At 48.4% G+C, this 25,251-nt stretch overlaps 1 protein-coding gene across 1 annotated transcript in view; it reads left to right on the top strand.

The window, feature by feature from the left end:
- The window catches only part of LOC106888268 (large neutral amino acids transporter small subunit 1), a 40,606-nt gene that overhangs the window by 5,810 nt on the left and 9,545 nt on the right, over positions 1-25,251 (top strand). The window contains exons 2-8 of the mRNA XM_014942373.1: positions 7,798-7,923; positions 20,127-20,232; positions 20,975-21,019; positions 22,470-22,593; positions 23,690-23,793; positions 24,526-24,622; positions 24,969-25,118. Coding sequence (XP_014797859.1) covers positions 7,798-7,923; positions 20,127-20,232; positions 20,975-21,019; positions 22,470-22,593; positions 23,690-23,793; positions 24,526-24,622; positions 24,969-25,118 — 752 coding nt within the window. The remainder of the gene's footprint in view (positions 1-7,797; positions 7,924-20,126; positions 20,233-20,974; positions 21,020-22,469; positions 22,594-23,689; positions 23,794-24,525; positions 24,623-24,968; positions 25,119-25,251) is intronic.

Raw genomic sequence — 25,251 nt, 5'->3', positions numbered from 1 at the left:
CCCTGCTGTATGGCTAATGCTGCAAGACTGAGATTGCTTTTTTAAATCCATGTTTAATTAGAGAGAGTAGCATTAATGAAAATAGCCTCTGACACTAGCAGGACTCTTGAAATGGGTGAAGGTTTGGAGAACTCTTGTAACGCAGCAAGCAACTATTGCATTTCTTGGCACCCCTCTCTTGGCTTTCACAAGAAATGTCCCATTAAATGTTATTGTATTTGACTGATTTACACTACCACTGAGATCCCTCAGAGCCTTTCTTTTCTGACATGGACAAATGGGGAAGGCTTTTTCAGAGAAACTCGGCATGATCAGCCTAATTCAAAGCAACATCACTGGGTATTTCAAGTATTCCAGTAGGCTCGTAGTCCTGGTGTCAGATGAGGCCAGTGGATCAGCTGCAATGGATGAGAAAGCACTTTCTTGCCAGTCAACACACAGAGCCAAATTCTGACCCTCTGCACGGCATAGGTGGTATGATTCAGACTAAAACCTGCCTGGAATTTTTCACGAAGCTCATGACCCAGGATTTAGCACTCAGTGCTGAAGTTCAGCCACCTTCCCCTGGATTTGTGGAACATAATTCAGTACAACTGTGGGAAGGTGCTTTTCTTTTTGGGACCAGGTAAGATGCCGTGTTTTGCAGGTCCAGTAGCTGACTATCTGGCAAAGATGGTGACTTGTCTGTTGGGCTTAATGTGTACAAAAAATATTAGCAAGTATTTTTTGCTGTTAGGGAGACACTTCATATGAGGTGGGCATGGTGGGAAAGTTGTTTGGCTCACTATAGTGATGGGGTCCTTTTAATTTGCTGGGAATGGACGAAAGATACCTCTTTCTTCCATTGCAAAGTCTACATTTGGTTTGTCTTCCTGTGCTAAAATCACCTGTTTTGTGGAATTGCTGTGTGAGGTAATCTAGGAACTTCAACAGTAAAAACACAAACTTCTGTCTAGGGAGACAAAATAGTAATTTCTACCACCACCTAGGAGTTAGCTCCCCTAGCATTGATAGAAGTCTTTTTACCTTTTCATGTACCACACAATTTGAATAGTGTGGTCTGTGTCACTGTTGTTACTGTACCTTGATACTGAAGTCATAGGTGTATTTACATAGGCTTGAGGTCCAGCCCCTGCGGTATCTGCAAACCATGACATTCTTCACTGAGCTCTTCTCCAGATCCTCCTGGTGCTGCCTGTTGGCCCTGACTGAGCTGCACTGCTTGGCAGAGCTCTTGAGAGAGAGGTGGCAAGCAAGTGCTTGTCAATTTATTCTTGCAGAATTCGGGAAATTTGAGGGTGTGGATGCTCCTGGGAGCTGCGGTACACGATGAAATGCTGGCATCATCCTGCTTTGCGCTAACTCCTCTGGCTCCCGGCCCATTTCAGCACCAGGGGCTCCTTGGGACTGAAATCCAGCAGAGAGATGGAGCTGTGACACGTCCTGGGTGTCTGCGGCCGTTTCTTGGAGACATCTGGAGTTCGTGGTCTCAGTTAGGGCATCTGAGATGATCCCTCTTCTTAAACTCTAGTGCTAGGGCAGCCTTTGCCTTCTCCTTTCAGCTGTTGTTTGTGGATGTGCCCGCTCCCTGACTCCTCAACATCAATGTTTTGGGAAGAAAAATTGAAACTGTAAACTTTTGCCAGGTATGTTTATTGTTATAAGTTGATTTTAATATAGAAACATTTGCTTTGGGGCCAAGTGCTCCTCTCCAACAGCCTCATGTGCCACTAAGTATGTCCCCTCTACAGACTGGTTGCCCTGGCTGTTAAGTTTCTCCAGGGACTTGTCTTTGAAGAAATATCTGCATTCCTTCTGCTTTTTCTCCTTGCAACCTTGCAGGGCACAAGTCTTATCTCAATATGTATCAAACTGAAATTTCCCTAACCAGTGTATGTCCTTGTATGTATTTCTCACATTTGATAGTGCTATTAGAAATAGACACCTGAGATTATTGGAAAACATTGCAGCATCACAGCCACCTGAATGTGAAGTGGGGGTTTTTTGGCCTGTAATACCACGACTAGCAGTCCATGGGTAACTTGGAGCAATTTAATTGAGTTTACTGCTTTGAAGCAAGGTACTTAGACACACTTATTCCTTGTTATAGAGATATACACAGAATTATATAGGAAGCACTCCAGGTCAAGACCAGGGAAACCTATAGAACATGAAATAAAGGACCAAAGTGACGTTGTGCAAAGCTCCCAAGGTGTGTAATCTCACATGCAGCATGAATGCAGCAGTGCCAGTACCTCAAGAATTCCTATACCCATTTCAGAAATGTTTCACCTGAAAAGCTGCTGAAGTTCTTGGGTTGAGCAAACTCCCCTTAGCTCATCAGCAGGTTACATACACTGATGGAATTGGACCTTTTTTTCCCCTGGGAGTGAGGATGAGTGTGTGGAGTGGCTTATCGGCTGCTCGTTTGCTTTTTCTTTTTTCAAATCCATTTCCGATCCATGGCCACGTTCCATCACCCCGGAAAGCTGTGGCCCTACCTTTTTTTCCCTATAGGGTGGTTGCCAAGACTGTTGCATCATAAATGCCAAGCCCTGGGTTACCTGCGTTAGGGCTCCATTCAAATACTGTTTTTTTCGGGCAGAGCCACATGGCCGCCAGGCAGTTTTACTACATCCTGCCTTTCCTTTGTAGGCACAGGAGTTGTTGTTACATATAGCGTGTTCAGCACGGTCTTGTTCTGTGTGGGGATTGGCGTGATCCCTTTCCATGTCTGCTTTGTGAGGATTTATTCCTACTCTCATCTAGAAATGATATTTGGGAGAGATCTTGGAACTTAGGACTGGGAGATCAAAGGAATATGCCCACAAAATGTGAAGGGGGGGGGAAAGGTTCTGGGTCCTGTGTTGTTTGAGTCAGTTTAGCCTTGGTCCCTATCAGCAATGGGGAAATTCCCTGACTCTGCAGGTGAGTGCCAGCGGAGCAGGTTCAGTGACATGCCTGAAGCCACTTGGGACTACTAGGACAGAGTAAATAATTGAAGCCGGACCCGCTGTTGGCTTCACAAAGCAAAAATCCTTTTTGAAAGCCTCTGGCTTCCCTTGTGGCTTGAGTATCTTGAAATGAAGCTCACCTTCTCACCAGAAGAGGCGAAGGGCTCTACATGTTCTCTCTGCAGCAGCCAAAACCCACTATCTTTCCTACTTCTGCCAGAAGTAATAAGTAAATAAATAAAAGTACCCCCTCCTACATCTGCAATCACCGTGGCTTTCCAGCTCCTATTATCCCAATTATGTAAAGCCTTTGGAGAGGGGCTGCTGGATCAGACAGACTGTGTCACGTCAGGTCGTGCTGAAACCCATATTCCTAGAATGACTCCTGAGAACTGCCCCCATGGGTGACGCCGAAGGTCTGCCCTGCTGTGTGGCTTCCTGCTGACAACGACCAGAGGCTGTAGCCTTGGGAAAGGTGCTGCAGAAACCAGGGCAGTGCTGTCTGATCTTTCCCTGCGCTGTATCCTTTCCCTGGTTTATAGTAAAGCTGTGGCTGCGCAGCTTTTTCCCCCGTTGTTCATGTGGAGCGGTTCATCCGAGGTGAACGGAGCGGTGCCAGGAGCCGGCCCTCGGCCCCTGCTTTGCAGGGTAGCATCTCGGATCAAAGGAATAAATCTATCTGCTTTAAGAAACCCTGGCCCTCTGGTCTCCTGGGAAGTTGAGCAGCCACTGGAATTTGTCTTGGAGTTTTACTGAAAAAGTACTCGGTCTGTCTTTCCGTCTCGGCGTCTGTAGTTTTTTTTCTTTCTGGTGGGAGAGACTGGGGTTTTTTTAGCTGTGTTGAAAGCATGTAACTGTAGTAACTCCACCACCCTCCTTTGGGAAAGACAAATATTATTACACGGTGGGAAATGCGAAGCAGATTGTGACTTGAAGGGCTCTGAATCACTGCTGGTGGGGAAGAAGCTCCCAGCCCTTTTCAGGGTCTCTGGCCCTAAGTGTTTTCTTATTTTTATGAAGCCTGTTTATCGATATGTTTTTAAGGGCTGAATACAGGAGCTCCCATTGCTTTTCAGCTTTGGGCTGTGTAGAAAGCTTTTGCCTTTTATGTCCATCACTGCTGTCCCACGGTCCGTCCAGCAGACTCTGTACCGAACCCGAACATGAGCAACAGCCCTGAGTAAGTCAGTATTTAATGTGGGGGCTGAAGCAGCTATTGTCAAAGAAACAGAATGCCTAAATGGGGAAGGGAATGTCACTGTCACACCTCTGAGGGCTGTCTTCACTAACGGGAAAAGTGTGCTTTTGGATGCGTTAGCTCATCCTTTAAATATCCCTCTGTAAACAAGGAGAGATTTATTTTTAGCATAATCACTGGTGGAAGTGAATCCTGGATCCTCTGCTCCCTCCCCATCCTCCCTGTTAGGATTCACTGGAGGTGCTTTTAGCAGCTGAATTGTGATCTGTGCTTAGTGATAGTTCACTGTGGTTTCTTCTCTCCCCTTCACCACTCCCTGTAGGACAGAAATGCTGTAAGCTGACCTTTCTAACCTTTATTTTCTCCTTCTCTGTATATGTGGACAACCTCTCTTTTTAACGTCCCGGTTGGAGCAGATATATCACAATCTTGCTGCAGGGTGATGGAGCTGTGACCCTGCAAACTGCCGATAACGCTGGGCCTGATGCTTGATGCTGAAAAGCCTCCAAGCCCAGGAACGCTGTGTCTTTCTAATTAGATCCACCATATCTGCCCCAAACAGGATGGGGTGGAGGGACCCTAGGACAGGGGGTTATGTCTGGGGGAGGTGGTGGGGCAGGTCTGTCAGCACGGTTCCTTGTCACTTGCTTTTGGCTGGGTGCCAAGGCAGCTCAGCCAAAACCCAGCTCGTGCTGTCCTGTGACCTGTGTGAGAGCCCACGGGGGTGTCCTTCCCAATGAAGGACAGCTCTGGGTCATTTCGGTCTCACCCATCCCAAGTGCCCAGATAACCCCAAAGGGGTTTGAAAGGCATGATATCTGAAATTCTGTATTCACTTCTGCCTTTCGTTCTTGTAGGATAATAGGTACTTTTCTTTGCGAGGATGTCCAACTCTCTCATTTCTGCAGACTTTAAATGCTCTTGTATGGAGATGACACTAGATCAGAGTGGTTTGGGAGGGATGGGGAGCCGGTGATCCTGAAAGCAGGCATCGTATCCTGGGATGCTGCAGTGGGGCTGGCTTTGCTCTTCCCTGCCTAAAGGTGCCCTACAAGCAGCCTTTAGCTGGGCGATAGATGCACACTTAAATCCTCTCAGCCTGGTGCCTGTTGCTGTCGAGCTGTGGCCGTTGTGGGCTCTCCCACCCCTCTGAATGAATGATGCAACTCGTGTCCCTTCTTGCCTGTGGGAGCTCTGAGTCACTGGAACTCCTGTCCCTCTCGCCGCTCGCTCGAGCGGGAACCCAAAGTCTAATCATTGCTGTTGGACCCAGATACTGCTGTCCCTGAAGACCGAGGCTCCCTGAAGCCAGCCCGTGGGTACGTCTGAGCCTGTTCATGCCCATATGTTCTGGGAAGGCTATTCCCAGCTCTGCTGTGGGCTCCATGTGCTCCCTGAACTCTTACTAGTGCAGTTCTTTCTCACAGGTGGGGCAGGACGCAGGGTGGCAGTGAGGCAGTGAGACCCTTCAAATGCCCAAATACTCCTTCCTCCTCCCGTGGTTTTATTTCTCAGTTTGCAGTTTATCCTGCCCTTCCTGGGAGGCTGCAGGAACCTGCCTTTGCTCCAAGCTGGTGAGATGGGAGCAGCTTTGCCATGTGGTCCTGCCGCAAGCTGGGGAGCAAAGGAAGGCAGTGCTGATCCCGTGTGACCATCTCATGTCAGAGGTGGGCTAGTGAGTCCATGGTGTGCTGGTGCTCGTGTCCTTCACGTGCACTCTTAGCGTACACTCAACTGTGTACTGGTCTGTAGCTGGGAGGTGACCTTGCTTCAGAGTAGGGGCACGTTGTGGTTTTCCCTGTGGTGCTCGGCATGTGTTGAGGGTCTGGGTGCTTTTGCTGGGCAGTAACCAAGCCATCCAAGTACTGGTATTTTTGTCTCCCACCTTTATCCATTACCTTCTCCCCCTGTTCATGGGGCTTGTGGCCAGAGTCTCCACTGGCAGTCTCCTGGAGAGACCAGTGACCTGATGAAGGTGCTACTGATCCCCCTCATATCTCTGGGGGTTCAATTAAGGTTGAAATCCCTACATCAAATGCTCTGGGCTTTAAACTCTTGAGTGTAGATCTAGTCCGTAACGCTCAGGAGAGGGTGATCTGCATCTGAGCTGAATATTTTGAGGAGCAGCTGTTTGGCTCTGGTCGAGGCAGTGGGGTCCTGTGAAAATGAGCTGCAGGATGTGGGAAAGAGCCTTTCCATGAGGGCAGAGGCCAGCCGGGAAAGGAAATGGGCAGATGGAGGAGCGCAGTGGCCAGGTTTTATTCTAGCACGTCCTGTAACAGCAGCAGTGATTTGCCTCGCTCTGCCCTGCACCAGCTTTAGAAAATCTTGCCTGGCTCCTGCGGAGTAAAAATACAAGCTGCAACCTGAGCGGGAAAGGATACCACAGGGAAAAGCCTCCAGCTCACGAGGGGAGGTTGAGATCTGCTCCTCCCCAAATCACTCAGTGACCGGTCTGCTCCGGGGGCTGGTGACAAGCTGGCGTGGGGGCAGCGAGGGGTGGCTCAGTGCAAGGGAGACGAGGAGGAGGGGAGGGCATCCAGCACGTGGGACACTGTCATTCTCTGCCTGACATTTGCCCGTCTCTATAACAAACAACAGGCTCTGGGGAGTGAGCAGGGCACGAAAATAGTAAGTGATTTGGAAGAGCAGTAAAGGTTTTAGCCATTATTTTCTCTGAAGCAGGTGAAACTTGGCCAGTCAGCAGCTCTGTGCCTCTAGACAAGCCCTAGTTGATGCTGTCCCTCACCTGGTAGGAGTGTCACACTGAATTAGCGGCAGGAGCGGGCGATGCAGAGGAGAGTGATGGGGAAACAGGGCCAAAAAAAAGGTAGGAATTTAGGCTTCATTAGCTGCATTAACCACAGAGCAACTTGTGGGTGGTGGGAGCTTCTGGGTGAGCAAAATGCTGCGTGAGGCGGCAGGATAATCGAGTTCAAGAGCAGCCACAGCCACCCTGCGCAGCCCTCACTTCCACCACTGCCTTTTGCAGCCCCAGTGAGCATCTCTGCATCCTTCTGGCACCACTGGTCGAAAGGGTCAAGCAGAGGATGAGGGTTTCCTTCCATCTGGCTTCTCTTCCCGTCTGTGCCACTGCCCCGGGGGCCTTGTTTGTCTCCCAGCTCGACGAACGGGTCAGGACAGGGACGTCTCTCCCTTTATGTTCACACAGTGGGGCGGCGCGGTGTGACCTCGACAGCCTTCTGGGTGCTATTGTTCCACCAATAACTATACATCAGCTCTGGAAATTTGTCCTGACATTTCTATGGTGCTTTCACTCAGCCACAGCATTGCATTGGGTCGACTTAACAGGGATGGCAGCTCATGCTGGTGGCTGCAGCGACTGCTTTTTTTATTTATGTGCCCTCAGAAATGTATTTTCCAATCCAGCAGGGCCGTTCCTCGTCCCGAGGAGGGCGTCCACTGTTCAAACCACCTGTTGCCAGAACAAAAGATGGAACAGAGAAACGTGGGCGCCGGCGGAGCCTTGCTTTTCAAACCTTTCTATTTTAGGAAGAGACTCTTCGTGTTTGCTTCAGTTTTAGCAAAAAAAAAAAAAAAAAAAAAAAATCAAATGCCAATTTGGTTTGTGTTTTAAATGTTTCACTGAAAACTGATGTCTCTCCTCTTGTCCCTTCCCCTCAGTGCTCCTCACTGCCGTGAACTGCTACAGCGTGAAAGCAGCCACTCGTGTCCAGGATGCCTTCGCGGCGGCAAAACTGCTGGCGCTGGCTCTGATCATCATTCTTGGCTTCGTGCAGCTTGCGAAGGGTGAGTATCTTCCCTTTTTCCTTTCGGAGGTGGTGCGCAGTTAAAGCAGAATCTGGGAATTAGGGGTAAAAGCCCAAGAGTCCTGACCCAAGCGTTTCAGAGCCAGCAGAAGTGCTTTACAAGCGTCTTTTGTTCTCGTGCGTCGCTTGGGTGGCATTTCCAGCTCACGCTTTGCAAAGAGCCGAGTGCTTTTGTGTATTTTATTTATGAGACTTTGTATTTACCTGGCTGAAGTGACGCTGGATTTCACGCTGCTGGAACCCAGCATATACCACCCAAGGTCTTTTCCACTTCATTCAGTCACTCTGCATCCTCTCACTTTGAGATGGCAGAGCTGCCAAGCCCACAGAGAATGAAAATTTTGGTGCTAGACATCTCAGAAGCCTTTTCTGTAACTGGTGTCTGGTCGTGGCCATTTCCTAGTAGAGAATTATCTGCTTGTCCAAACCAACCCCCAGTAATTTTCCTTCTTTCCCAAACTACCCCTGCACCTTTCCCTTCTTCCTGCTGCAGGTATGGAATAGCTTGGTGGGGTCCATGGGGTCAGACAGGGATGGCTGGGTCAGGTGAGGCTGCAGAAACCACATGATGAGCAGTTGATATTAGGGCTCTCAGCTGACCTGAGCACGCACGTCTGTCAACTAGCATCCAAAAAAGAAGATAAGAATGGGAAGATAAAGCAAATTTTCTGGTGGTTCTGCTTGTTCTCTTCACGCACACCTAAAATCCTCTCAAATGTAGGGAAATACTTTGTTCCAAACCCATCTGGCTAACTAATCCACATAGATAAGATTTACTGTGTGCTTTTTTTGTGCAAAAGTTTTGTGAAAATAAACTTCCCTTAGGGAACAGTACAGGCCTTATTTGTTAAATGTGGATAAAAGTCTATAGACAGTTTCTCCTCCCTCTGTACTGGCCAGTGTATGTTCGTGTGTGCACGTGGGTCTGCTTAATTCCTGTCTCGGCTATGGGAGCCAGTGCTGTCTTTGCAGAATTTCTTGCTTTATCAGAGGTTTTATTTTATTGCAGCTCAGCGCCTAAGCTCAACAGGAACATTGTTTGAGGCTTATCACAAAATATACCTCCTTCCTCTTTATATCTCCCCAGGCTGCTTTGCTGAACTTCTTTTCCTCTCTTAGAAGGAAAAGGATAAGTAAACATAAATCTCTGTTGGTTCTTCGACATTTTACCAGTAAAAGGTCATTACAGTTGTTTTTTGCTTGCAGGTAATGATCTTAATTTGCTTCTTCAGAATCACCTTCCCTCCCTCTGTACTGTTGTTTTTTTCTTTGGTTGAGGGTGAATCACTTTCTGCCCTGGTTCCTCAGGTATAAATACATGATATTTCCATTGACTTATACCTGTAACCAATACGAGATTTCAGTTTTGTGTACAAACCCCCCCGTCCTATACTCTGCTGTCTCTTCTTCACTCTCTTACCTCCTACGAAGCACAGTTTCAAGTTTTTGTAGGTCTGGAGAGGCACGACTATGACTTGTGTGCATCTTGCAGTATAGCTCATTTCGTGTGACATTGAGTTTCCTGCTAAGCCACCTGGCCACTGCAGGCAGAGTGAAAGGTAACAGGATCAAAAGCAGTAATTAAATGATAACATCTGAAGGGAAAGACCTTTTCTTCCCGTCTGGGCTCACAACACTCAACGTAGAGCAGGCTGGTTCAGAGTGGCAACCTTGGGATCTATAGAGGATGCTCCTCACAAAGCCCACGTTTACGCCTTGCCCTAAGTGACACACTGCTGCTTGCTTCTGTTTGACAACATACTGCCTGGGATTCTGCCTGTGGTCTAATGTGGATTTTCTTAATCTCCTTATGGAAGTTGCAAGCTCTCTCATAAGTCCTTAAGAACGTGCAAGCTCCTTTCATATGCCCTTCCTTAGCTTCCACATACGCCTTGCAACTTTCTCAACTTTTCTTTAAATCATGCCAGGTAACTTGGTGCTTTTACGTAGCAGGGATACATCAAGAAACCTTTTTTCCCCCTTCTTTTTCCTTCAAGGAAAATATACTAGCATCACTTAAAGCCTATTGAAAATGGGGAAACGCTGCACTATTCTGTCTTGTCTCGGACAAGAAATGATGGGTGCAAGCTGAGGCAAGGGAAATTTAAATTAGCCATTAGAAAAACACTTTTAACTGTAATGCAGAGCTCAAGTAGGTTGTCTAGGGAGGCTTCCTCACTGGAGAGTCAGAAGAACAGGTTAATAAATGCCTCCCAGGAATGGTTTAAGTGAGACAAACCTGCCTTGGACCAAGGCTTCCTGGAAGCCACCGTGTCCGTGCTCTGTGGGGCTGGGCTGTGTTGTAGTGGGACAGTACAGAGTTCCTGGATCTTCTCCAGGCAAAATACTACAGCCCCAGTCTTTTTAAGTGTGCTGACCGAGGCTTTTACGTGGGTAACTGTTTTCTAAAAGGCTGTTTAACCTCTGAGTAGGTGGGTGATCCTGGGTCCCACACGTAACCGCAGTGCCCTGCCTTTACTGCTCCTCTGGGTGCCCTTGTTTTGTTTTCTTTTGTACCAGTTCCAACCCTTTTTGGACAAAAAGGACTCCTACCACCACTTTCTCGGTAAATTCAGCCTTTATTGGGGTGGAATATACCCCAAGTTGGTTTGTCTGGGGCTGGGGTTTCAGTGGTGAAGGGATTGTGTGTTCCCATGGCACTCCAGAGAGTGTCTGGGCAGTGCTGATTAACTGGCTTTAATGGTTACTGTCCCATTGCTGGTTCATGTTTACAGTATCCATAAACAGAGAAGAGGAGCAACACCACAGTCTCTTACTCAAATGTGGGAACTTCCGAGACTTCACAGAAGCGTCTTTCCCCGTATTGACCTCCCGCCTTCAGCTTTGGGCTTTTTTTTTCTTTTTATCCTTTCATTGGACATTTTCGTTATTTTCAGAAAAGCAGCAACATCTCAAGACAAAGAAATATGTGGCAATATTACCGCACACAGAAAGTAGCGTTTCCTTGTGATCTGTCTCTGGACAGCTGGTTTGCATCACTTCTTTCATGAAACTTCAAAAGGAGGGTAGGAGTTGGTTTCCTACTCAGACAGCCCTTCAACTGCTCGAAAGTTGGCTCAGTCTAGTGACCCGCTTGGGATGCAATTATTTTACTAATACAAAAGTGACACTTTCAAAAGCCTTTGTGGGGCTATGGTTGTGTTGCTTTAAAAGTTCAGCATCCTGGACTTAGTATATTAGTGTGTAAAACCTTATATATGGACCCCCAACTGTACAGCCCACCAGCCTGTAGGACTTAGGTAGTATAAATAACTTATAGCATAGACAGGATCAGGATTTTTTCACTCCACTGTTATAAAAACTAGGTTTATCTTTAGTTCTGCTGTTTTACCAGCTCTGAGAAATTGCTTTCCCTCCTGCCAAAAATGATATTTCTGGGCCATATTCATGACCTGGTGAAAGGGATGCCTGGGACTAGATAGTGCAGCCAGTTTGGGGCTGTGGCTGCACAGGTTTAAGGGATGTTTTCTGCACTGGGTGTGACAGAGAGGTCTGTGGTGAGACCTGCAGCTGTGCTCTTCCTACCCGACCACCCCGCACCTCACAGTGCCTTAAAAAATAACCCAGGCATGAAACGGTAAAAAAAATATGCTGATCTTTAAGGACACACTTATGCTTTTTACGTGCAAGGAAATTCAGGAAAGGTTTCAGTGTAAAAAAATTATAAAAAAAACCCCATATTACAGGCATGTTTCAGATATATTATTTTCTGTTGCTGATGTCCTGGGGTTTCTGTAAATGTTTATCTGCCCTTGGGTGGCTGGAGCAGCGAGGTGCTGTTCCTGGCTGCTGTGTGTTCAGGGAACGCTGCGGTGCCGGGCTCCAGCCCTCGCTGCCATTCCTCACCTGCACTTCTGCTTAATAGAAGAAAAAAAAAAGAAAAAGAAAAAAGAATTGGGCACTTGGGACTTGGAGAAATAGAATTTAACGCCCGCTTTATTGAATTATTTTTATTGAATTTATTGTCCCTTTTCCCTCTTAATGCCTGATTTCTAATCTTAAATTTCTGGCCCGCGGTGCCTCGGGTGCTGGTTTGATGGCAGCAGCATTATTCTAACTCCCTTCATTGGGCTTGTCAGAGATCCAGTGGTGTTGCATCTGCTGAATGAGCACGGGGTGAATTAAGGACAAAATAGGCAGGTTTCACTCCAGACATTTGCCACGGAGAACTTAAACTAGGCAGAGAGGTTTGGTTTTAATCTTTTTTTTTTTTTTTTTTCTTTAGATAAATGTGTACAGCATCACCCAGCACTGGCAGCCCCCCACCCCAATATCATTTGCTCTTTGTAAAAAGGTATTTAGAGGTGTCGTTGTGGCTGGCAAATTCTGAACTCCACATGGGCAGGGTTTCTGAAAGGGCCGAAATGAAAATTGAAACCTTCAGTCATTAATTTGTGCTTAGCATGTCTGCGGAGCCTCCTAAAAATATTACCTAAGTACTCCAGGTGCGAGGCAACCCCTTGGTGCTGTGGGGGTGTGAGCACATCTGGGTACTGCTTTCAGTTATCAGATCCCTTTGTCTTTGGCCAGAAAACTGCCGTTTGGTCTCTGTCTTTCTCTGTGAGGGTTGCTTTGGTAGTTCTCTGTCAAAACAGTTTTGTTTGCCTTTTTTGTTTTTCTGAAAAATTGAAAAATCCTGTGATTAAGAAAGACCTGAGGCGGAGGGGGGGGAGTTTACTCACTCTTCCTTTCCTCCCAGATTTTCTTCTCTGCTGCCATTGGCAACGTCAGTTGAACATCTCAAAAAAAGCCCCTTGAGCCAGATGTGGAGCGGGATGAGCTGCGGGAGAGGCAAAGGCAAGGATACAGCTGTGAGCCTGGGGAGGGCAGGGCTGCTCCAGAGGGCTCTGGCTGATGGGGCAGGAAAACTTAATTTTGTGGCTGGTAATTACAGTCTGAGGCTCCCTCAGGTCTCAAAACACAATGGCACATGGACACTAAGAGGAAACAAGAGCAGTGGTTGTTTGAATTAGCTTGGGTTTGAACCTACACTTACTCACTCTCGGCCATCCAGAGGTGGATGAGCACTGCCACAGCTAAAGGAATCTGCCACGAGCTTTCCTTTGACCTGATCCCGTAAACCCTCGTGTCCATAGGGTGAACCTGAGGGTGGACCTGATCAGCAGGTGGATGTTGAGGAGTTTGTGTTCAATTTATTTCCTTTTTATTATTTCCTGCCACATCAGTTGTGACTTCTTAGCTGAGGGCAGATGCAGGAATATCCTCGTGCAAGCCATGGGTCGTGGCACGCAGCAGGTAGCCATTGCACTGCTCCCTGTGCCCAGAGGGACCACCTCACCCGAGGGACTGGTGCTAGGACACCACCTGGGACACGAGAATCCACCGATGGCAGAGCTGTAGGTGTCTGAGATGAGTTTGGAACCCAAAGCCAAAGTGTTCACCCAGCCAGCCCATGACTAACTCGCACGGTGGATCCTCTTTGGCAGGCAGGAGGCAAAGCCTATGGATAATAAAGTCCCTCAAGCTTTTCAGTGTGTCCCTGCAAGTTGGGGCTGAGGCCCGTGCCCAAAAAGATTGCAAGAAAAGCGTGCCCTGCAGCTGCCCATGCTGTTTCTTGTTAGGCTGGCATTCAGAAATGCCGCTATAACATGATTTTCCAGCCGTGAGCTTTGAAGGCAAGCTATTGTGCTTCCCGTACTCACCCTCTCGTTGGCAGAGCACATGGAGAGTGGAAGACTGCACCGACGGAGAGCACGAACAAGGAAGCTGGGAAAGCTGCCAGCATCCTGCACCTCTAAATCATATCAACCACATGTTGGAGATGAATCAGGCATCTTAATGCCGGAGAGCTGATACGACACAATTATGTTTTATGGGCCTCTCGCGCTCTAATCTTTGATTTCTTCCCCTGCCAAAGGTGAATGCAGATGCTGGGGCCAGGAGGGCATGGCAGGTTGGCGCGCTGGGCAGCTCGCCCGCTCTGCTTTGGAGTCAGCAGTGGTTCGTTTCTGCTCAAACAATTCTTTTCTTGCCCTTTCTGCCCAGAAAATTTTTGGCAGTTTATAGGTTCAAGGATAGAGTTCAGTGTGCTGGGGCTTCTGCATTTATTTTACAAATGCAAAGTCACCTGTCCAAAAAGAAATATAAAATGCATTTAATTATAACAACAATAGCAACCCACAAAAAAAAAAACCCAAAATCAAAATACAGAAGGAGTGGGTCAGTGACCTGTGCTTCTTGCTCTGATGACTGTGAGTGCCTCTGTGTGCACATGCTGAAAGTTTGGCCTTTAGGGATGGAGTGTTGTTTGTTTAACGTCGCGTATGGAGGCTCGTGGCTGCATTAACTCTTCAGGGTGGAAACATGCCTCGACGTCTGAAAAGCTGCTTTATCCAAGGATTTGTGGGTTGTCGCGTGGTGCTAATATTTGGTTCCCTGATTGAACTGCCAGATGCCAACTGGATGAAGGCAGGTGGCACTGGAGGCTGAGGAGCACATCTCGGACTTGCCGCAGGAGACCCTGCTCACCACCGGTGTGGGCTGAGCAGCTCTTAAGGCAGCTGACACCAGAGGCTCTGTTGGCTTCTTGTTTTTCCCAGTGCAGCTATCCCAGCGACGCACACGTATTTAACTAGAGAGCAGCTAATGCTTTGGTATTTGCTTCTTTGCACTTCTGTCTGGATCACATCTCTCTGAGGTCTTTGGTAGCAGCAGCAGCAGTCGTTCATGCCTAAGGTGTCCCAGAGCAGTGGGTAGCTCTGATTGTGCGTGTCTACACATGTGCTATTGTCTGCATTTTGTATCGATCCTTTCCCACAGCCTTCAGCTGCTGGGCTGAAGTTAAGGGCCTCGCCTGTGCTGCTAGAGGTGTGGGTGACAGGCAGGAGGATCTGCCCTCCCCGAATGTTCTTGGCTCTCTTGCACGTACGTCAAGCTGGTTGGCTCTGGTTAGCCCTTCCAGAGCCTGGTCAGGTGGCTCATTCTTGTTTGTCGTTCTCAATCAGAGGTTTCTATGGATGCAGGCTGAACCTGGTGTGCAGATATGAAAAGGAAAAGAAAAAAAAGCAAGCTTATGGAAACCTGCTGGGTGGTTTGTTTGGGGTTTGCACCTTGCTGTTAATCTGCCCTAACGTGGGGGTGTTTAGAAGACAGTTTTTCATGCTGTCCCGAAGGATCAAAGGGACCCTGTTCATCCAGGCTCTCTGTGCTGCCTCTGTGCTTTCTGGCTCCTGGAGAAGACACAGGATTTTGCATGTTGTGCCATCACCCCAGGGCTCATGTCGCTGCTGCTGGATCTGCTGCTTTATTTCTCATCAGCAAACGTTATCCTGGGAGACATGAAGGTTGCAAAGATCAGGAGGTGTTGGCTTAGGAGGAGGGTAAAAAGTTATTTTGGTGATATCTGCATGGTGCAGAGGAGATGGGAAAGGGAACAAAACACTCTCTGGCCCAAGTAGTGTCCTGCAAAAGGAGGAGCTGTGAAGCTTGAGTCGTGTGTGGGGTGGAGCGAATCCAGGAGCCCAGATCCTTGGGTTCACCCTGGGGGAGAAATAATATTGCCAAAGCTTCCCAGCACTGGGAGGAGAGGGAAACTTTTCCAAAAAAACAGAAGGAAGTCGTTGAAATGAGGGGAAGTGTCACAGCCTGTCCACAGCTGGTGGTGGGAACCAAGGACGTAACTCGGGAGCTCTGGCTCCTCCTTGGATGCCCTCTCTGCTGGTCCAGGGTTTCTGGACTAGAGAGACCAGATGTCTTTCAGATACATGAACTCATCTGCTGTGGGACCCAAGTTTAACAGCTACTGTTCAAAACTGCTTAATGCAAAGCTGTCTGCGGGGTGGCAGTGATCAGAGAGGAGGAAGGACCTGATGTGGCTACCGAGCGTGCATTTCCTGGGGAGCCACGAGCTGCTGAAGAGATGCTCTCCTCACCCTGGCCCCTCTGTTTCTTGCCGTCTTGTTTTTCTGACTCAGTCGATTGAACTATTGCTGCTTTTCTCAGGAAATGGCTCAACAGCTGAGTGGATCTTCTCCTCTGGGATTTTTCATATATCCAACACATTTCTCCCTGGCTTGGTTTCCTCCACGAGGGAGACGTGCTGAGAGCCCCCTCCTTCTCTCGCTGAGCTCTCTCGATGGCTGTGTTCCCTCTCCTCGCTGTTTAGGCAAGTTGAAAAATATTTAATTATCATTAAATGCATTCTGCAAGAGAAGATTGCTGTGCTAGTAAAACCGGAATGGACATGACTGGGGAGCAAATGAACATTTTTCAAAGAAAGGGTCTGAACACGCCGCGCGTGGACCCGAAATAGGTCCCTCCCACAGAAAGGCCCCGGGTGACCCATCGCTTCCCGGCGCAATTACCAGAGTCTTGGCAGCTGGCAAGATCAGCAAATGGGGTTTATGTCAGAGCTTGTTACCTTAATTTGGTTAATTGTAGAGCAGAGTGCAGTTGAACAACCAGTTCAAACCAGGTTTCCGATGGCCGGGGTGCCGGGCACGGGCAGGGCAGTGCCTAGAGAGTGGCTGGGGGGGACGGGGAGCTGGGAGGGTGGGCAGAGCATGGCTTTGCCTGGGATGTTCTCGTTAATGGACCTCTGGCTTTGTGGGAGCAGGTCGAGGCCAGGCTTGGCAGCCTCACCTGCAGATTTGTAACCCTTGATTTCATCCAAAGTCTGCAATTCAAACTTCCAGAGTCCAGAGGCTTGAATTGCACCTTCAGGCTTGAAAGAAGCAGCATCTGGAACTGAGGTTCATGGGTTCATACCTCTATTTTGAACAGCAGGTCCTAATGAGTATTTGTATTAGAGGAAGGAGGTAAGAATGATGGTGCTGGACCATCCTACCCAGTGTCCCCAGTCTCCACAAGCACCAGGGGGTAAGCATAAGAATAAGGAGGACACATGGTGCTTCCTGGAGGCTTTCTCAGCCTCTGGTGCACCTCTGGGGCCTCTGTGTGATGGATTTCTGTTCCAAGGGTTTGCGGGTGCAGTCAGAGCTCACCCACTGCATTTTACAGCTTGGCCCATGTGGGAAGATGACTGGGATGCCTTTCCAGCATCGCTGCTGGAGCTTGGCTTTCTTGCTGCAAGGCACAGGACATGGTGCCAGTTATGTCTGTAAAGGCATCGCTGGTGGGCACAATTGGTTATTTTTCTGGTGGCTGGCAGGGTGGGACAAGAGCCTTGCTGTAGTAATGGAGGGAGAGGACATTGCTCTGCTGGGATGTGATCTTTGGGGGGTGTTTGTTAAGGAACCAGGAAGCAATAAAGCATGGAAGAAGCAAACACTGTGGGAAAGGGGTATCAAGCAGACACCTGGGAATACAAGCTTGTCCCCTTGGAGTGGGAAGAGACAGATCTCAGCTCTTCTGGTTGTTTAATCGTGTTCTGACGTGTTGCTAAACCCATTGTACAAGGGGGAGCACGGAGACGTGAAGTTTAGCAACTCCCTACAAGTTTTTGGAGAGGTGGAACTCTTGCTGGGTGAGGTGGGGAGAGGGCAGCGAGGTGTCAGCTCCCCAAGTGCTGAGGAGGAACAGAAAGCCCCTTCCCTTTCCTGCCTGCTCTCCTCTCCTGGCTGCTTCCACGCTGACTCCTTTGCCGGGAGCTACATTTCAGGGCTTCAAAGCGATGGGTTAGGTGTGGTGCGTGCCACGGCGGGTGCAAGAAGAGGTTTGTGAGTAATTAGTCATGTCCCACCCACCCATCCCTCCGTCCATCACCCCCCAGCCCACCCACAGAGTAATGAAATGCCAGGCTTTGTCTTCATTTCTTTGCCTCAGTGCTGCTTGCGGAACTCTCCTGCCTTTCCCTCCTCTTTACTCATGTGTCCTGGAGGGCAGGCGGTCCTCCTGACACAAAGCCAATGTCTCTACAGCCCAGCAGGCCACCCAGTTGGGCTTGGACCCTTCCTTGCCCAGAGGCTGAAGATGCTTGGTTCCCAAGCGGGTGGCACATCCTGAATCCAGGCATGTGGTTTCGTCTGGGGACCACCGATGTTCTCCTCCCCTCCTGGCCAGCTGGGCCAGGGCAGCAGATCAGCCCTTCCTTGGTGGCACCAGCACATGGTTTCTCTGTGAGGTTTGGGAAGAAAAATGAATGTTTGGCCTGAGAGCTTTTTGCCTGTGACAAACCAAAAGGGACTTTTGGTGGAAGCTGGTGTCCAGCTGTGGACAAGAAGTGGAGGTGTGAACCCACAGCACAATGCTGCTTGTGCCCTGGCTCCTCCTGGATCAGAGCATCCTCCTGACCTGGTAAAGGTGGTGATGCCTTGGCCTGGGCAGGAGCTGGGTTACTGGCAGAGCATGAGACCTTTGAGAAGAGATCTCCTGATGGATGTTTGAAATGCTTTGAGAGCTCTGCTCGTCTCCTAGTCCATCTGTGTGCTGTTCCAGTAGCTAATTACAGTCACTGTTAACAAAAAGTGTATCTTATTCCCATAACAAAAGACCTGGAAAGAACTAGACTGGTAATTATTCAGGAGGGGCAGAAAATAAACTCAGGAAAGCTGAGCCTGAGGGATCCAGCAGAATGTGATATCGTGCACACCCACCTCCTGCTCAGCCTTTTTATTCAGCCAGCCCAAGCCATTAATGCTAAATTAAGACTATATGACTGAACCTATAAACTAGGAATTAAGGTTAAACTCGCAGCTTTATGTCAGTCTCTTTGCATGGGACAGGAACTGGCCAGAGAAGGCGGCAGAGGGATGCTGGTTTCCTGGGGAACTTTGTGAGCAGAGAGCATTCTGCACACTGTGTTAGGGAAATTCTTTTTTCCCTGGTTAGGATTCAGCAGGAGGGGGAAAAGGAGGTGAAGGAAGCAATGCCCAGGATGGAAAGGCTGGGAACAAAGCTGGAGGGTCAGGTAGAGGGGGGGAAAGACAAGATTTAGCTCTCCCACACGTGCAGGGAAGCTCCGTGTCACTGGCACAGATTTGGAGCAGTCCCTTGTGAAGCCTAATGAATGAAAGATGCCCCAGCAGACCAATAGTGCCATCAGGAAAACTTCCCCTTTCCCACAGCTGGAAAGAGAGACCGAGGCATTAAAAGGTCTGTGCATGCACATTTGTTACCCAGCCTCTGCAGAAGTGGCTTTTGGTGGCATAGGGGAGTGGAAGTTTCCAGTGTGAGAAGGGAAGAGAGGCCATCCAGAGGAAAAATGCCTGGTATGTTAAGGTCCCTCTCCTTTCCCCAGATGCAGGACCTGGGTACCTTGTGCTGAGTTGAAGGGTTAAGCTCCAGGCCCTGCTGACTGCCATGTGATGCAGTTGCTCGGGCGATTAGTGAAGATCTATGCCCTAAGAGGAATCACATGGGCTTCAACAGGGCGCCCTGGATGCAAAGGAGCCCTGCTGAATCCTGCCTCGCTCCCCACTTCTGTCCCCCCAGCCAGGTTCGGGGAGGGGAGCGTGGCTTCAGCATCCCAGACCTGCACCCAGGCTCCACATCAAAAGACAGGGAACAAAACAACTGCGGGTCGTTTTAAAGCAAAATAAATAAACCCTCGACTGCTTTGGGAGAGTTCTTACCGAAGGTACAATTGAGTCGTCTATTTATGGCTTATTATTTCAAAAGCAGATACATAACAGGAACTTTTGATATTCAAGTCCTAAAGAAGCTAACTTCTGATATTCAAACCCCAAAGAACCTGACTTCCCACAATCAAAGGGATTGCCATAACCCTCTGCTTTATCAGGTGGCTGGTGGGACGAGAGGAAATCCTGGGTTTCTGCTTTATTGGGTGGCTGGTGGAAGCGGAGGAAATCCTGGATATTTTATCGAATGAAAGCAGCTTTCAGTTGAGAGGACAATGTGACAATATCTGTTTGCATAGCATCTTCCAGCAGGAAGGTCCCCAGAATGTTTTCTTCGTGGGGAGAAGGTATCTGGGAGATTACCTCGGTGATAGCACGTTGCAGTGTGAGAAAGTTTTGAGGACTCAGTAATGGCCAGTTGTTTGAAACAAGTATATTTGGGGCTGATTTGGTGGAAGAATTAAAAACACTGTAAAACTAGAGGAACCAGCCCAATAGAAATATGTACTCGGGCTCCCTAGTGTAACCTGAAATGCTTCAGCATGATAATTAAGTATCCAAAGAGCAGCTTTTTCCTCCAGGTTTCTCAGTTTCAGCACCCACAAAAGCCTTTGGGGTTCACAGCCCATCTGCATTGATCCATTCTTGGTTTTGTTTTCTGCAGGTGATGTGACAAACCTGACTCCTGAGCACTCCTTTGAAGGCACAAAAGTAGGCGTGGGGAACATCGTGTTAGCTTTGTACAGTGGTCTCTTTGCCTATGGAGGATGGTAAGATGCAGCTCTCTCTCTTTTTTTTTTTTTTTTCAGCGCTAAATACTGTAATCTGGAATCTGTAATTCCTTTTGTCCCCAGATTGTGTTTGCAGGAAGAGCGTGGTGCAGAACTTCCCATCTTTCTTGTAACCTGGGCAATGAGGCAGATGCTTTGGGTTTGCCTAGTAATGTTGATAGGCATACTTCACACCCTGCTTCCAGCCAGGACATAGAAGCACAAAGAGGTGGAGGTGGTTATAGGGTTTAGAAGAGGCAGGTGATGATGTACCATGATGCTTCTAGGTGGTGTTAAGAGGAAGCAGCAGGGTGGATCTGGCCAGCAGAAGAGAGGTGTGCTACATGCCAACAGATTACTTTGAGCACCAAACTGAAGCTCCTGGAGGGCTTCTTTGAGCACTTCCAAGCACAAGGAGACTGCTCAGTTTGCTTTGAAGACAGGTCAGTTGCAGCCATCCTTATCGCTTGGAGAGTGGCCCTGTCACTTGTGGGTCCAGCTTTTCACCTGCCGTCATCCCTCCTTTTGCAAGGAAGCTGGCAAAAGGTGTGCTACATCCACAAAGCTGGCAAAAAGTATGGTGTGCTACATCCACCAGCACCATCCAGGGCTTGCGGACTGGGCGTCAGCCATCATAAGTTTTACTGCAGGTGTCAGGTGCTCCAACCCTCCTGAAGCTCCCTTGCAGATGAGTAAGATGAATGGACAGACCAGGATTAACTACTGTTCTTTTAAATTACAGGAATTACTTGAATTTTGTTACAGAAGAGATGATAAATCCCTACAGGTAGGTGTGTGTCCCGTGATAATTTCCCCCATAGGAACGCCCCTTCCTTGTGTGTGTAACAGGGGTTGCTAATCAGCCCAGAAGTCAAGGTCTTTTTCTGGGGAAATAGAAAATGAGATAAATAAATGGTGTTGTTCCTCCCTGGAATAGAGGAAGGGGAATAATAATCCCTGTATGAGAAGGGCTGTTGCTCGTGCTGCCTTCCTGTACTGCTAATATTATCAGTGGTGTCGGAAAGTCCTGCTTCCTTGGCATGGCACCTCTCTGAATCATAGGCGAGGAAGAAGGACTCGTGGCTTTATTACAGTCTTGGATAAACTTCCACAAGAGTATTTGTTTGTGCATATGTTTGTCATGTGCCCTTCCTGTTCTCTTGAGCAATAGCCGCTTTCTGCGCTGCTCGTGCCTTTCGGGGTTATGCAGGGGACCTGGTGAGGTGAGGGTGGGCCACACCAAAGCGGGACATCGCTGAGAAATCATTTTTGGTCCCAGGGAAGGTGCCTGTGAGGCACGGTGGATATGAACTTCAGGGTCACTTGGTGCAAGAACCCATTCCTGGCTGACCCAGGCAGTGATTAGCGCCTGCCGGGAAGCATAAGATTTGATATGCCCTTTCCTTGACAAACACAGTTATAAAAAGGTTTTTGCAGTTTGCAATTATTTTCTTGTCCTCTGAATGCAGTCATGGTATTTGACTCTCTCCTCCTGGGGCTTTGAGCTCCACTAGACCAATTATACGTGGCATCAAGCAGAGTTCCCTTTTTCAGTTTCCGTTCGCAAATGAAGTTAGATTATTTGGAAAGGCAGATTTGTACCAACACAGCCTCGTCTTTACAGACCCTCTCAGACTGTGTCTGAAAACTCATTTTCTTTGAGTTTCATCAGTCCAGCCAGCTGCACAGAGTTAGAGCCTAAAAACTGCCCGCTAAATCCCTGATCTTTCCACCTCCCGTGAGAAACCCACCAGCACAAATGCTTCTCCTTTGCCCAGAAGAGAAGGAATGTGCTAATGCCACTGGCTAGCAACAGACACGGAGGGGTATTTTTAATTAATTGCCTTTGCAGTGATCTTGAATTACTGCTTGCCCAGATGGCTGGAGTCTTTCCACGCAAAATAGAATCATCTAGGTTGGAAGGGACCTTCAAGATCATCTAGTCCAACCATCAACCTAACTCTGACAAAAAAACCCATCACTAAACCATGTCCCCCAGCACCATGTCAAAAGGTCCCTTCTGCCATAATCCTTCCCTCTACGTCTCTCAGCCCCCAGGCTGTTCCCCTGTGGCTGTCCTTTCCTCTCCCAGGGGAGCAGCCCGTGGCTGGGAAAGTGGAATTGCTGAAGAGCCAAAGAAGAGCAGGAGGGCTGGAGCATGAGGCACCGATCCCTGGTGTGGGCAGTTCTCCCCCCCAGCCCGCAGCGCTCCGTTACAATTGATATTCTCTTCCTAGAAACCTGCCTCTGGCTATCATCATCTCGCTACCTGTAGTCACTTTGGTTTATGTGCTGACAAACTTGGCTTACTTCACGACCCTGTCGACGGAGCAGATGCTGACGTCCGAAGCCGTGGCTGTGGTAAGACCCGTGCATTTCTGATGTGACTCATCAGCTCTTTTCCAGGGCTGGTTAAATCGAACTCACAATCTCTGCGTACGGTCCCCTAGTTTGTTCCGTGCTGATCGTGGCTGCGTACAAAAAAATGCTGATGGTTGACAGGAGATAAAGAGCAACTGTGACGGGAGGAGGGAAGAACAGTGTGATACCGAGTGGGATTAATCACAGACAATAGTAAGGGTGGGCAGACAGTTAACGCTGCTCTTAATTCGTAAATATGCAAGGTTGCTGCTGGCCTCATGACTTATCATCAGTTACCAGAGCATGGTATTTATGGGAAAAGGTCATTCCAGTCAATACTGCACTAGATTGTTCTCTCTCTGTATCTTCCTTGTTTTAATTAAGAGAGAAAAATAATACTTCTATTAATTAAAATGCCACGGCGGTCAGAAACCCTGATTGCTTCCGAAGTGAGCAGCGTGGTATGACCTTGTGAACTGAGTGTGACCAGGATTGTTGGGTGCCTGAAGGGGGATCTCCTGGTTCAGGATAAGCTGGTCTGGGCCATTCAGGTGACAGTGCTCCATCCTTTGGGTTAGTCCCCAGCCCCGCTCCAGCCTGGGCTGAGCTGTTGGAGATGCCAGGCTCTGCTGCGTTGCTCTAGTTGTGTGTCTTTGAGAGTCTTGGAATCAATGTCCTAGTGTTGGCATAAAACTGCAGCGAAGGAGCGCGGGTCAGTTTGTGATACCAAACTCCAGCTCCAGGTCTCTGCATCTCTAAGGGGCTGTGTCCCAAGTCCTTACTCAGCAGTTGGCAATAGCTGCCTGTCTGAATCTCCTCCCAGATTCTGTTTGGTCTTGAACTTTTGGGTAGCTTTTCTGATAATCTTGTGTCCCGATTCTGGGGGAAGCATTTTCTGCTGTTTTGTTTTGTTTTATGGTTTTTTGCAATTCCATGATATGATTCTTCAGGATGAATATGGAAAACTCCATAACACCTTCAGCACTAAGCCATGTCGTTTGTTCAGATGTCTATAACTATTAAATCTTTGTAGGCAGCTGTGAATTCTTTTGGGCATTTTGGGCGTGAACTGTCTGTCTTGTTGCCCCCCGTGTAGGATTTTGGGAACTACCACCTTGGTGTCATGTCCTGGATCATACCTGTCTTTGTTGGCTTGTCGTGCTTTGGATCTGTTAATGGATCTCTCTTCACTTCTTCCCGGTAGGTTTCTTACTCAATTTTGTGGTTTTTGTTTACAAGCCATGCTTAATGCATCTTCGTTTGGAGTTGTCCTCCAAAGAGTGGCTGTGGGTAGACATAAAGTTTAAAGGGTCTGGAGACCATGTGGGGAAGGCAAAAAAAAAATAATTTTTAAAGACTTCAAAACCATATCCAGTTTAAAGGAAACCCTTTCAGTGGTCTTAGTCTTCTCTTCCTCGGGCGAAGTCCTGCTGAAGTTATTAGAACATAAACAAACACAGGCCTGGGGCTCAGTGATGTTGCCTGAGAAAGTGGCTTTAATGAAAAGCAGAAACTTCGGAAACTTCAGGGCTGAGAATCCCTCCAGAAAGAGGAGAAAGGACGGGGACTGTGGAAGTTCCAGCTCTGACACATATCTCCTGGGTTGTCTCAGGAAAGTCACTTAATTGATGTCTCTGAAAAGGAGGCTATAAATACATCTTTTCTTGCATTCTTTGTCCATCTCCAGCCTTCCTTCTGAGACAGGGACTATCAATGGTGTATGTGCAGAGTGGCTCGTGCTGGGGTCTGACCCAGGCACTAAACCAGTGCGTAGGAAAAGGGCACACCTGGCATCGTGCAAGGCACCACGAAGGTGGAAAACCTGTGTGGAGCCTGTCTAGGCAGGGCTTGGGCTGTCCCCACTTGATTTTTGCTGAAGACAAACCCCAGCCTGGGGCTGAAGGTGATAACTGTTCTCTCTCCTCACCTCAGGCTGTTCTTCGTGGGATCCCGAGAAGGACACTTGCCTTCAATCCTGTCTATGATTCACCCCAGGCTTCTCACTCCTGTGCCATCCCTCATCTTCACGGTAAGTACCCGAGTCTGTGGTGATGTCCTGGTATTGAGAAATGGGCTGGGGGTAGGATCCCATCAGAGTGGTTGGAGGGGGGTTACTTGGGCACCACACAGTCATTCCTGCACGCGCCTACAGGAGAGGATAGAACCTTCTCCTTCTCATCATATCCTCATATTCCACTTCTGTTTTGAAATTGCTCCAGGCACCAATTGAAAATGGCTTAAATAAGGAAAAAAATAATCAATGTGATTCTTGCCCTGGCAGATAGTTCTTCTAAAATACCTGTATTAAGTGTTGTAACATCCATGGTTTTCCTTACTCTCTTTGCTAATGGCTTTGTATTTTTTTTTGGCTGCAGTGCGTCATGACCCTGCTGTATGCCTTCTCCAACAACATCTTCTCAGTCATCAACTTCTTCAGCTTTTTCAACTGGCTGTGCGTGGCTCTGGCCATCATCGGCATGATGTGGCTGCGTTACAAGAAGCCAGAGCTGGAAAGGCCCATCAAGGTGAGAGCAGCGTGGTCATGGCGTGGTGGGTCCTCCCCGAGCCCCTTCTCAGCACCAGGGGAGGTTCTGCAAGTATGGCTGCTCTGTCCTGTATGGAAGAGGGACTGGGATTGCCAGAGTGCAGGGAAAATGC

Source organism: Calidris pugnax, unplaced genomic scaffold, assembly GCF_001431845.1.
Source record: "Calidris pugnax isolate Ruff unplaced genomic scaffold, ASM143184v1 scaffold28, whole genome shotgun sequence".
Lineage (NCBI taxonomy): Eukaryota > Metazoa > Chordata > Aves > Charadriiformes > Scolopacidae > Calidris > Calidris pugnax.
The sequence above is the reverse complement of the archived record's forward strand: the minus strand, read 5'-3'. Positions and strand labels throughout refer to the sequence as shown.